Genomic DNA, 13,485 nt, shown 5'->3' with positions numbered 1-13,485 from the left:
AACCTCAAGTGCCAAAAGTTACCTAAAAACATATTAGATTCTGCCTATTATGAAAATGAAATGTTGCATGTAAGTCAGATCTGGCCCACAGAGCATGTATTTGTTCTCTATCAAAGTTCATAAAAAAACACCTCTAAGTATAAAATAAATAAAATAAGAACAACAGAAAACCACAAGGTTGGAATTTTTTCCTACCAGATTTTTTTTTTTTTTTTTTACAATGATCTCTTTGTTAATCACTCCCAGGTTTTATGTTTTACTGGTTCTTTCTTTTGGTGACCCACTGATATTTACAGGCAACAAGTAAGACCTCTATTCTCCAAGGCTTTGATTTGCTGCCATCATAGAAAAACTAAACAGGCAGAAACTTGTAGTAGCATATAGCAAAATGCAAATCAAACTTTGATAAACATGACTGCTGGTTCCAGATACCCATCAAAGGTTGATGGCTTATGTACATTTTCAGTTTGCTTTTTTCACCAGTAAGAAAAAAAAAAAAAAAAAAAAAGAATGTATCCTTTACATCAAATATATTAAATGTATGTTGAAAGAGCAGTCAATTTTTTATTTGTTTTATATTTAAGCCATTTCTTTTTATTTGCCATGCTTTGCTATGGATATTAAGTTTTTCACTTTTTTTTATTGCTACAGTTTTGTTTTCCAGAGCTTTGCATATAGCTGACAGTGAATTTCCATCTTCCTGGTGATGTCATTTAAACTAATAAATGAAGTTACTCTTACCAACCCTATCTGATGAAAGGGGTATTGGCATCCTAAGATCAGTAGCTTACAAGCAGCGCTTACATTGGCTATGTTTGGGTTTTGGTTCTTTGTACTTTATTTGTACTAATTATTTTTATCTAAAAAGAAAAATTCCATACACTTTAGTGTCTCTGCAATCCAGAAGAAAAAATCAAACATTCACACTCATCTTTCACAGGGTTGAGCAGTAAGAGTTGCATTTTTCAATTTCTTAATGACAAGATGACATCCAATAAATTTCAGTGGTCTCTCTGGAAACTGCTGAATTGGATGGTTGTAAAAGGGGATATTTTACATCAAAGAGGATGTTTCATGTCAGCTTTCAGAGCATAGGACACTGTTTAAGTAGCCATTGTAGATAATCAGATTTCAGTAGATCTGCAGCTCTGCCAGATGTTGTGGATGCTGAAGTCTGCATCTATTTTGAGTTGATGTTTTTTTCCATTGATTGTAGGCTGTCCTTTCTCTAGACAGTATTTTATCAAAATGTCTCTAAAAACCTTTACAAACTGATGAGATGCATGGAGCTTAAATTGAGAAACTGCTTCTGGACTGGGGAGGTGGGTTGTTGTTTACTCAAAGTGACTTGTGTTGACTCTTGCCAGAAATCATCTGTCACAAACTCCTTTCCACACATGGTTTGGTGTTAAATTTACTCTTCAGAGGGGCTATAATTCAAGACTGAATGTGCTAAATCAATTAACAAGAGGCATCTTAAATCCCTTGTAAAAAACAGTTTCTAAGTCTCTTGAGAGGTCTGTAGCCAGAATCAGCACTAGCCCTGGCTAACATATCTGTGCCAGACACTTAAATTCTTTCTCTGCCATTTATTCCTGCTCAGTTGTCAGAGGTTGCCTCTATCCTGAAGTCCACTCATATATATTGACTTCTTCCATGCCTGCAGTGGGTATTGTCACTCCAGAAAACACTCTATGCCAAATTGTTGCTGACATGAGGCTCTTCTGTGCACTTGCACATTTCCATGTGTCTGTGCTGTGCTTTCTTGAGGCATAACCTAATCCATCCTTGCTTACTAGAGCTCAACTGTCCATTTAGGTCCTGTTAGGTGTTTGACATCACTGCCAATATGTGGGTCAGATTTGCAACATGTCTTCTTAATAAAATGTCATCCAGAAGGTCACCTGCCAAGTCTTCTGCTTTCAGCTGACATTAGGACTCCAGATCTCTCTGAGGTAAACTTAGCAAGGGTCATGATTTTCAGAGCTGGACTCAAAGTTTTCAAGTGTGTAGATGTAATCTTGCACAAGTGGGCAGAATGTAAGAACCTCTGGATGGGGCCAGAGTGTTGAGGAAAAATAATCCAGCACATCAGGCTCTTGTAATTGGGAGCATGCACCAGGATCATCTTTTAGCAAACACCAACTAAATACTCTGATTATGGAAGGATAGAGGAGGTGAAAAGCAGTACTCCAGATGGAGAGCACCCACTCAGCAGAGGGAGAGCCCAGTCCTCGTCTACCACAGTCACCACTCCAGGTAACCTCTGTAGTCACCTTGTTAAAGACCACTGCTCTTCCTCCAAATGACAAACTGCTGCCAACACACCTTCTGTCACGCTTCATAGCCTAGATCTGCTTCCTCTATTCCAGGAAGAAAATTGCTTGAATGACAACACTGGGCACGGGCTGTCCTTCCAAATAAATCTTTGTTTTGCCACCTCCTGGTACAAGGACTACAAACAAAAAACTGAAGTGCGTCCCCAGAAGTGGCTCAGTCTGATGAGCTTCTAAGCCAGTATCACTTCTGTGAGTGTACCAGAAAGAGCAGGCTTGATAAAATGCTGAGAAGGAATTGTCATAGCAACTGAGGTTGCAGCAGGACGGAGATCCATCAAATGAAACCCTGAAAATTTCCATACTTCTTACACAAAAGAATACTATAGCAAAATGGATGCAAGAACTGGAGTATGTCTCTGCAGGATATTGGTTGTTACTTAGTCTTGTCCACTCTGTCACTCAGTATGCTCTGCAGCAAAGACACAACATTACTAAGTCTCATAAGAGAGATTCAACAGTTCCATATACAATGTTTGTCCAGGAATGTCTTTAAAATCTCTCTTTTTCTTTCAATTTATACACAACAGCCAGATCGTTCCTTCAGGATCTCATTATTCTGTTACCACATCTGTTGCCAAATTTTACAGTAAAGCTCCCTTCAGCTTGCTTTCCTTCTTGGAAGATTATAGTGGGGTTTTTGAATGTGTTTGCCATAATGTAAATATATTTAATCAATGTAAGCTTTATTTTTCTGCTTCCTTTGGCCAACATAATAAAAAGCAAGGCTTTGTAGATAATAATACTCTTTGACATATAATTGTTCTATACAACCTTGGGACCAATTCTTGTCTCAGAGCAGACACACAGCTCCCATTTGTTCTGATGAAAGTGATTGCATAAATAAAGTATATGAAATGCAGGGGTCTGTAGCCTTCCTATGAGGCAATAAAATATTTTTTATTCCTTTCATCCACATCAAGTTTTATTCATCCTACCAGTTCACAGGAAATGCATTAGCTGCTAACTACTCCTTACTTCCTCAGATGCCAAACCTACATAAGACTACATAAACTGAGCTTTGTGTAGCCTCAAGAGCTTGTTTTTTCTGTCTGTGTATGTATGCATAACTCCCACTAACTTTTGAAGGTGTTAGACCATATATGTATGTGTACAGTATGGAGAATAAACTTCAAAGCTTTAACTTCAGTAGTGTGTCCCTTAAATTAGTGGCAGATGTTTTTCAGCATACCTGGTTAAGAAGTGGTTAGACATCAGATAATTTTTAAAATCCTGATCCAAAATAACTTTAACAGAACGTGGATATTTATCACATAATGTTCATCTCATTATGAAGTAAATAACAGTCAACATAAACAGGTCATATTTCTACATAAGCGTGTATTTACCCATTCCTGGATCAGAAGTGTGTAGGTGATGGGAACTCTGGAACTTATCAGGCAACATATCTATGCAGGCTATCTATGGGACTGGAGGGGCTTGATCCCTAGCAAGCCTGAACTTTTGCAGAAATTAGATTGAAAAAAGACTCTTTTCCATCAAAACTATTGCCCATTCAAAACCCTGGATATGAAATGGTGTCTGTGGAAATGTTGTTCTTGTGTAGATGCTGTCCTAAAAGCAAGCTTGAGCAAAGTAGCAGGGGTGCTCTCTGAAAATGTTTATACTTTTTAGGAGCATAGTTTAAGACTACTATAGACTTGGAGGTCATTTTTTCAACTTCCAAAAAAAAAAAGCTTTTCAATGAACATAACATTTCCTTAGCCAACTAAGTCATTAGATTTTTGTATGCAGACAAACTATTTCAACAGGAGAGATTGATACTTGAACACAGATCTGACCCTGACTTTCCCATATCCTGGGCTCCTGAGCTGCTACCTATTAGCCTTTTTATTTTCAGTCTGCATCAGGACAAAGCATGTTGTGAATCTTCAGTTATTTTGGCAAGTGGAATACTTGTTTTTTCTTCTACAGTCAATAAGTGTTCTAGAACCATTGGGGGAAAAATATATATTTGAAAAAGAATATAGAAGAGTTTATTTTTACTAACACTGCACACTTCATTGGGTTTCTTGGTAAGACCATGTTCTTGCACTGTGGAATTGTTGGTGGCAGGTTTTTTTGGTTGGTTGGTTGGTTGTTTTCTTGTAACCAAGAGGTTCTACTATAAAAAGGATGGTGACAAATACTGAGAACAAGGTGTCATGCCAAACCACTCTTCAGGGAAGACCTTTGAGAGAAGAGAAACTGCAGTGCCTGTCAGTTCTCTAGAAGACCTCAACTCACATTGTTGACAATAGCCAAGACTGTTCAAACCTGAAAGTGAGAGTTAAAACTTCAGTTTACACTAGTATTGACAGAGGTCTGATGGTTCCAATCTGTGTTTCTGTGATGCAGAACAAAAAAATGAAAATCAGTTTTGATACTGCTTATTGTAATTTTTACTTCCTGGATCTCTATGCTGTTAGCAGAAATATTATCAAACAACATATTTTCAGATTTCTTATGATAAATTTAGCTCACAGAGAGCAAAGCTATGTTACCCTTGGATTCTGTTAAGTTGAAGACCACAAGTAACCATTTATTAACCATTTATTGTATGTTAGCTATCTCTTATGAGGGATTGTGAGTATTTGAGAAGTAAATTTTGATTTTGAGGAAGACTAGAAGCTGTGTCCATCTCAGCATTTCCTTTCTGTGAACATGGACTGGGTCATTTCTCCATCTAGTAGATACTAAAGCACCAGTCTTGAACAATTACACAACCTTTTCTGCTGTTAAGAAAAAAAAAAAAAGTGTCCAAGCTTTTCTTTCCAGTCCCAGCCTACCCAAGCCTTTATTAACCTCTGTGGAAACAGACAGAGAAGACAGCTATAGCCTGACTTGTTCTGACTGATGGGAAACTAAGCCCTACTAGATGTGTTAGTGTTGCACATCAGTAACTTTATGCACCAGTAATATCACAGCTATCACATCACGATCATAGCCCAATATATACCTTCCCAATTACAACTGAAAATAGTTACGAAGGAGCATAAGAGTGTGAATCAGTTAAGAGGTATTTGTTTCTGTAGGTTTGTCCTCAGGGTTATTTTAGCCCTTCTGTTAGCACTGTATTTAAAGACCATTGAGAGGTCTCTAAAATCTGGCTTCTTTTATCCTTTCAGACAAGCCATGCGGGGACCCGCCATCCTTCCCTCACACCATTCTGCACGGCCATACTGGCTTTGAAATGGGGGATGAGCTGCTGTATGTTTGTGCTCAGGGGTACGTCATGGGCAACAAGGAGGCGGCATTCACGCTGCTCTGCGACACTTGCGGGGAGTGGTACGGGCAGGTTCAGGCCTGTGTCAAAGGTAAGCCTGGCACGTGGAGCACCCCTCCGGATGGTCACGGCCTCCTATCAGCCCAGCCAAGGTGGTTTCAGGCTACATGGGATGTCTCCTGGGTCTACCGTCCCAGTGAAGGTCTTGCTAAACAAGTCTTGCTGGCCCAGTGGTTCTTTCAGAATGCTGTTCAAAGACATTGTGGTAAACCATAGCAGATGACAACTTACTCATACTTGGATGTGCAGAAAGTTCCTATTAGGGTAGCAGGAGCTATTTAAAATAAAACAAAAAAGGAATGTTTTCTTCTATGTTTATCTTTGCCGTATCTGCTGAACCCATTTCAGGGATTCACTGCAAGTTTTTTCCCAAGGTTATCATTCAGCACTTACCTTCTACACCACCATCTTCCTTATCTTTCCCACAATACACCTTTTCTTTAGACTGAACATCATTTTCAATTAGTGGAAATAATGCTTTGGGAAGATCCTTCATTCAGGGATTTAATAGCAAAATCAGCCCTTTCCTGCAAATCATTTTTTTCTGATCTTGTATGTGTTCATTCTGATCCTGAATGAGGTTTGGAACTTTTCCATGTACTTGCTTTGTTTACTCAAGAAAAGGGATTACTACTGATGTTACAAAAAATATCAAAGGTATTTCTTTCAGAGTAGTTTAAAAGTCATGCCCAGGCAGTGTCAGTGAGCCAAAGACATTGTTTACTAGATAGTGTACAATGTAGCTTTTGTCCTCTGCTCTGTTTATTTTCACATAAAGCCACAAAGTTGCTACAGACCAGGCTATTGAAATGAAAACTCAGTGTTTATTCTTGCCCTTGGAAACCTAAAGTATAGAGAAAAGCCAGTATCTTTTTGTAGGAAGACGCTAAGCATGGCCTACACAAAACAGCATCTTTCCTTACAGTAGTCATGCTGAGGCTGTCTGTGACTTCATCACTTGGTCACCAGCGTTATATTTTCACATGATGCTGCATGCTGCTGTCCCCTGTGGAAAAGTGAAAACACCCCACAGAGACAGGGGCCAATACCTTTCAAGGGCACAGCAGATCCATATGCAAAATCCCCCTGCTTCTTTGTATTTGTAGCTCATGACATGAGGTGGCTAGAAGAATCCAAGCCTCCAGTACAGGCTGTTTGGGCTTCTGGACCAAGGTGAGGGTGGCTGGGTGCCTACAGCTCCAGCTGCAGTGGGACACGCTTACAGGAAAACTTGGTCTGTGAAAAGTATATCTGCTAGCATATTCAGAACTACTGCTAGTACAGCCCTCATATTGTGTTTTTTGAAGTTTCACTTTTGCGCCATTTCATCACTAGGTGGAATTGGGATGACTGTCCTTCAGGTGTTCTTGAATTTTTATTTGGGATGCAAATGGGTAATACAATGGTTATCCATCTTTTAAATCCCACGCTTTGTCCACTGGCTTGTGAGGAGCCAGTGTGGCTGAACTTAGGTTTAACTAGCCCTTTCCTGCTGCATGCTACAGCACTCCTGAACTTCTAGCCTTATATGTATGATAAATGCCACTTCATTTTACTAGGTTAGGGAAATTAAAAACATATTAATAGAGCTGACTGTACCACAGAAGAAGGCTGTTGGAGAGTGATAGTAACCTACAGACATACAACTTGGGTTACATTTAGGCAGTGAGGTGGAAAAGTTAAATATATATATATATATATATATATATATATTTTTATTTTTTTTTTAACTTGCCTTAATAAAATGCATAGAATTTTTAAGATGTACCACACTTTCAGGATTTTCTTCGGCAAGCACAACAGTAGCCACTCAGATATTTACCCCTTCAAGATGAATGAAAGTGGATTTTCTTACCAAATAGCTTGACTCAAGGAATGGGACTATTATTAAAAAAAAAAAAAAAAAACCTGCTAAAAAGCTCTGGGAAATTATAAAAATAGAATTTCTTTAACTTAAACATAAAAAAAAAAAGAGATCTACCTTATATGTGTTAGGTTCTACAACAAACTTTGAAGTTTCCCCCTTGTTTAGAGATATAATTTGGATGCCATCACGATTCTGCCTACTCATTCTGTTTCTCACATTACTCCTCTCTGTGCATAAAGTTCAGAATTTCTCCAATGTTTAAGAATAGTAGTCAGATAGTCTTACAGACTGTTATTCAGAGAGAGCATCACATCTTTCAGGTGATATTTGTGGTCAAACAGATCCATCTTAAACAAAGGAATGGGCAGTTGTTGAACAACTAAGCAAGCAGAAAGTACATGCTTCTTGGAAACTGGATTGGAGTGAAGTAATCTAAACAGGCTAGAGTCAGCACATCCATTTTAGCACCTATACATTTCTTAATGCCCAGGGTCTTGTAAGGAGTTATTTTTACTCATGAATACATACCACCAGGTGGTGGAAAATCAGGAGGAAAGGTAGCTCATAGTAGCAATGAGTCATGTCTGTGCACCAGGGAACCAGATATTCAAAACCAACCAAATGGTGTAGAGATACCAAAACCATTTCTGATGTCTTCCTGAATGATTTCAGCTTCCAGAACAGTTATTGCAAACAGCAATTCAGATGATTAAGTGAAATACTGGATAGGGTGTTGGGGGAATATAGAGGAAAAGAAGGGATAAAGAAAATCTACATCTGATAACCCAGTGGGCTTGAATCTCCCACAGGGTGCACCAAGCTGACACTTCTTTTTCTTTCACTGTGAAAATGCCAGTTTCACCACATGTAGAAATAAAACTGCATTACACCAGAGTAAAAACAGGAAAGAGTCAAGCCATTTAAGTTGTGTGTGTTTCACTGTTTTCCCTGGATAAATAGTCTATTTCCTCTGCTTTGCCTCAGCCTTTTATATAGCCGCAGGGGAGAGAAAAATATTTTTAAAAGAAATAGGAAAATGTGGCTGTAAAATCACAAACATCAACACTGGAACTTGGGAGCAGATGTAACATTGTGGATTATGATTTTAAAAATTATTTATATGTAGATATCATGCTGAGGAGCTGCCTTTGATTAATGCTTTTAAAACACTTCAAGGACCTGGGGTAGAAAACATTATATATATTCTGTGAATCATTAATTATTTATTCAACCCTCCTGATCACAATTCTTTAAGAAAGGAAGCTTTACAAGAAGACTGAAATGTGTTTTATTGATGATATGGTTCATTATTAAAAATAAATAAATAAATAAAATAATTTATTGAAGAAGAAAAAAAAATAGATTTTAATTAAAAGAAGCCTGATTTACAGTTGACAGATATTTGGGGGCCATAGCAGAGAACAGAATAATTATTAGTTAAGTGCTCCAGGAGACAGCATACACAACCATTTTTAAGTGCTTGAAGGCAAAAGAATAACTTCCCTGGCATGAAGGCTAGTAATGGGACTTAACCCACAATTTATGTCCCTGTTAGCAGAGGGGACCATTTCTGTTCTCACCGGCTGACAACAGAGGAAAGATGATTGTAAAGCCACTACAACAAACATCTAAAAGTTATGTTTAGAGGCCAGTAAGATGATATGGTTCCCTGGTGCCAAATCTGCTCTGGGTGAGCAGCTGGAAATGGGAGGTCATCCTGATGCTTTTACACAAATGCAACAGGATCACAGGGAGAAAACACCCATCAGAGCATTAAAAGAAATCAGGCCTGCTCCTAAATCTTGTGTGATGATCCTGAGACCATGGGCAAGTCACTATGATATTCTCTGTTACCTTATCCAGCTTATCTGTGAAACACTGATAGTAATTATCCAGCTTCATAAAACTCCTTGAGATGCGCACGTGTTTCAGCTATGTGTTACTGTCCTAGCCAGTAACTGCCACGTCATGCTGCCCAGCTTTCCAAGCAGAATATCTGACTAAGCATCAGTAATTGGGTTTTCCTTGTGCTTGTCTAAGAGAATTTGGTCTGCTCTGCATTCATAATTGCACACTAAGAGTAGATTCAGAGTTGAGGACCTATCACCTTACCAGCAGCTAAATATAGCACATGGGCACTTATTGAAGTAGCTTTATGATCATCTTTCCTCTCTGTTTTCATCCAATCAGAATAGAAATGGTCTGTTCTGGCACACAGGATGTAAATGTACAACTGTGCAGTTAGAAAATCCATCAATTAAATACAAAAAATATATATATATATTATTCATCAATACTCACTTATCTCCAAAATATTTTGGCAGAATTTGGCTATGGTTATAACTGAAACAATTAATTTTGGTGTTATGTTAAGTGGATTCTGGATACAAGAAATTGTGCTGAAAATTAACAATACAATATATTGCACATAACTTTATTGTAAATTACAGATATGAGGGAATGGTCTGCAATTTTTAATCAAGATTTTTTAAAAGAAAAAAAAAGTGTCTTCTGTATGTTTAGTGTTTCCTGCAAATTGTCATTATGAAAAGATGCTCTATTCTAGCTGAAAACATGGGGATATCCAACCCAACAAAGCAACCTTAAGCAGAGAACAGGGAAATACATGTTTTTGCAGTTTATTATTTTTTCTGTTTCTGTGGAGAGAACATATCTGTTTCACAAAATATATCCTGAAGATTGTCATTGTAGTAAGGTCTGAAAGCAGACAGTATGTGCCATGCAGTGGCCGTCCTGCAGGCACAGAAAATAAACTGATGGTTGCTATATGACATTCCTCCCTCCCTCCCTCCCTCCCTCCCTCCCTTCCTTCCTTCCTTCCTTCCTTCCTTCCTTCCTTCCTTCCTTCCTTCCTTCCTTCCTTTCTCTCCTCTCCTCTCCTCTCCTCTCCTCTCCTCTCCTCTCCTCTCCTCTCCTCTCCTCTCCTCTCCTCTCCTCTCCTCTCCTCTCCTCTCCTCTCCTCTCCTCTCCTCTCCTCTCCTCTCCTCTCCTCTCCTCTCCTCTCCTCTCCTCTCCTCTCCTCTCCTCTCCTCTCCTCTCCTCTCCTCTCCTCTCCTCTCCTCTCCTCTCCTCTCCTCTCCTCTCCTCTCCTCTCCTCTCCTCTCCTCTCCTCTCCTCTCAAGTATTGGTTCAATATCCAAAGTGTTAATACTGACATTTCAGCGGGAGTTAGGGATACATTGCATTAAACTAGATAAGCATCCTCAAGAGTATGCTTCCTAGAACAGAAGGCAGATTAGATGGCTGGGAAATCATGCCACATTTCTACCCTAAAATTGTCTAGGAAGAACATAAGGCACTTATCCTTTTTCCCTTGTCTGCTTTGGGATTTTCAACTATAAGCTTGTGGCAGGAGAGGTCCTATCTTCTTCATGTCTAAGAAGCCTTCCCAGCATCAACACTTGGGTGCTGTCCTTGCACATTCACTGCTAGTCTAGCTTTTCTGCAATAAGGACATACTTCTGATTTCAGAGTGGCAAGGATTTATGGGACTTTGAATACCACTGAAAGATTCATCTACAGCCCCCATTTTTATTTTTTTTTTGCCTGATTCAACTGCTCCCATTACTTCAAACACTGTTTTCTGAATCTTCAGGAGTATTATTAATTCACATTCATGTGGTTTATAAGCATGGCTAGCCACCACCATTATTTAATTATTTTGTTTGTTTGTTTGTTTTAAATGGAAAGGGCAAAAACGCATGTCTCTGGCTTTTGATCTTATTTACATTTCATTTCTTTCTTCCTTTTTTTTTTTTTTTTTTTTTTTTTCCTGAGAGTGGGCGAGAGAGTTGTGACAGACAAGTAAAATAAGCAAAAATACATTCAAGGCCTGTCAAACCAATTGTTATGAAAAACTTTGGCTCTCTTTTCAGGTCTGTCACTTTGCTGTTGTATTAGTTTAATGCAAAATATCGATCTGGCATGAACCAATTCTGCCAAGTCAAATTAGTTTGAAAAACTATGATGGGTTATGTTTTTATGTTAGTGGGTTTTCAGACAGACTGAAAATCATCCTCCCTCTTGTAGTTGTTGCAAGTGACAAAAGGCAACATGAATCCTATCTTCTAGTATGCTCTAGTTGATTTGACAGAAGTGTGTTCATGTGCCTAAGCCTGATCCAAATCAAATAGATAATTCTTCAAGATGCTGTAGTTTACAAACCTGACTGATCTTAGGCAAATCCATGTAAAAGCTCTTTTCCTTCCCACCCTTAAAGACAGATGCCAGATTTATAATGTTTGCTGTAGCTACTCTGAGATTCCTAGAATAAAGATGTTTTTATACAGTAAAAATGTTTATGGTGATGGTCTACATAGAAGCAAGTTTCTATTTCCTGTACTCCAAAAATACTTCCATGAAACATGCAGTGCACTTCATGGTTGTCCAAAATAACAACACTCAAAATAGAGCTAGGATGCCAATATGCTATCTAGAAGAAGAAATAAACTAATCCTAGAGTGTGGAAAACTCTTTGGTTTTGCTTGTCTCTATGTTTGGTCACTGTTTTCACATTAGGATCGAAAGATGAAGGAGATGAAAACTCTTTGAAACTGGATGCTTCCCAAAAAGGACAAAGCTAAATTAAAAGGATTTTACCTTTTAATTGAGCTTCACATCTTTGACAGCATGCCATTTCAGCATCTGTTGCTGGAAAATGTTCATTTCAGCCTCTGTAATCCCTCAGACAGTGAATCAAAACTCACTGATCCTTCAGTCTGCCAGAGGACAGGAGGGGTAAGATATAACAATGACCAAATATAGAAAGATTTCAGTCTCCAACTAATTAACGTCAGTGTTGGCTCTTCTTAAAACCAGACTTGCCTGGCTGGGAAGGAAGATGCAAACGTTTTTGTAAATCAGTTGATAGCTGTTTTTAAAATGCATGCAAATAAAGGTTACAACAACTTGGATAAGAGGTTGAGCTGAATCTACTATGGTCACTGCTCTTCAGTTCTGAGGCTGAAATTCATAGAGCTGGAAAGCTCTAGAAAGCACTGATGAGACGAGCAAAGAAAAGTGTAAAAGTTGTGCAATCTGTTCCTGGAAAATCACACTCACAGCTGATTTAAAAGACTGTCATGGTAAAACAAACTCAGTAAATACTAAATCTAAGCCCCAGCTGAAGGTCTGAGGTCCAGAAGAAAGAATAGACTATTATTATTACTGTGTAAATCGATTCAGGATCATATAAATCAAAGCTTCAGAGTAAGGGGTCTGTAATTTCTTTTGATGGTTAGAGAGCTCAATAGTTGCTTTCATTCTGGCATCCCATAAGCTAACATTAGTTATGTTGATAGTCTTTGCTATAAACTATACAAATAGAGGAGATTGCATATGAAAATACATTATAGCAGCTTTACAACTTGGACCACAATCTGATTGTCAAAAGGAACAAGACTCCCTTATGCAGTGAGAAGCAGTACATAATGAACTTCAATCTCAGGCTCTCTTTAGACTATAATGGGCTTTTTCTTTCCTCAGCTGAGCATTAAGAAAGCACCAATTCATTTCTATACATACAGGATCAGCTCAAAAGACAGCAGGTTTGATGGCTCAGATTGATGAATCAGCAGACTGATGGCTCAACAAACCCATAATATGTTCTGATAGACGGAGGACTTGTTTTCACCTAGGCGCACATGCTCTTTCCTGATGTGTCTCCACAGGACTTTCTTCTATAGGACTGAAAGTACACTGAAGGAAAGGCACTAAAGGGAGAGAGCTTCAAATATATAAAAAGTGTAGTATTGCAGTCATTAATCGTTGACCAATGGTCCACACCAGTCAATCAGATGAATGCTAGCTGCCTATTCATTTTGATAGCCAGATAATAGTTCCAGAGGAAACAACACAAGCACATAAATATAACCCTTGTACATGAATGTATGTGTGTACACTAGAACACAATAACAAAAATCCATGTTTCCTCCTCAGCTGAATTACTTTAGTCTGAAAAATAAATAAGTGGCAAA

At 38.4% G+C, this 13,485-nt stretch overlaps 1 protein-coding gene across 1 annotated transcript in view; it reads left to right on the top strand.

The window, feature by feature from the left end:
- SUSD5 (sushi domain containing 5) overlaps window positions 1-13,485 on the top strand; it is a 43,811-nt gene that overhangs the window by 26,433 nt on the left and 3,893 nt on the right. Inside the window, exon 4 of the mRNA XM_068670565.1 lies at window positions 5,465-5,653. Coding sequence (XP_068526666.1) covers window positions 5,465-5,653 — 189 coding nt within the window. The remainder of the gene's footprint in view (window positions 1-5,464; window positions 5,654-13,485) is intronic.

The sequence above is a fragment of the Anas acuta genome, chromosome 2 (genome assembly GCF_963932015.1).
Source record: "Anas acuta chromosome 2, bAnaAcu1.1, whole genome shotgun sequence".
Lineage (NCBI taxonomy): Eukaryota > Metazoa > Chordata > Aves > Anseriformes > Anatidae > Anas > Anas acuta.
This window is presented reverse-complemented; position numbering and strand designations above follow the sequence as displayed.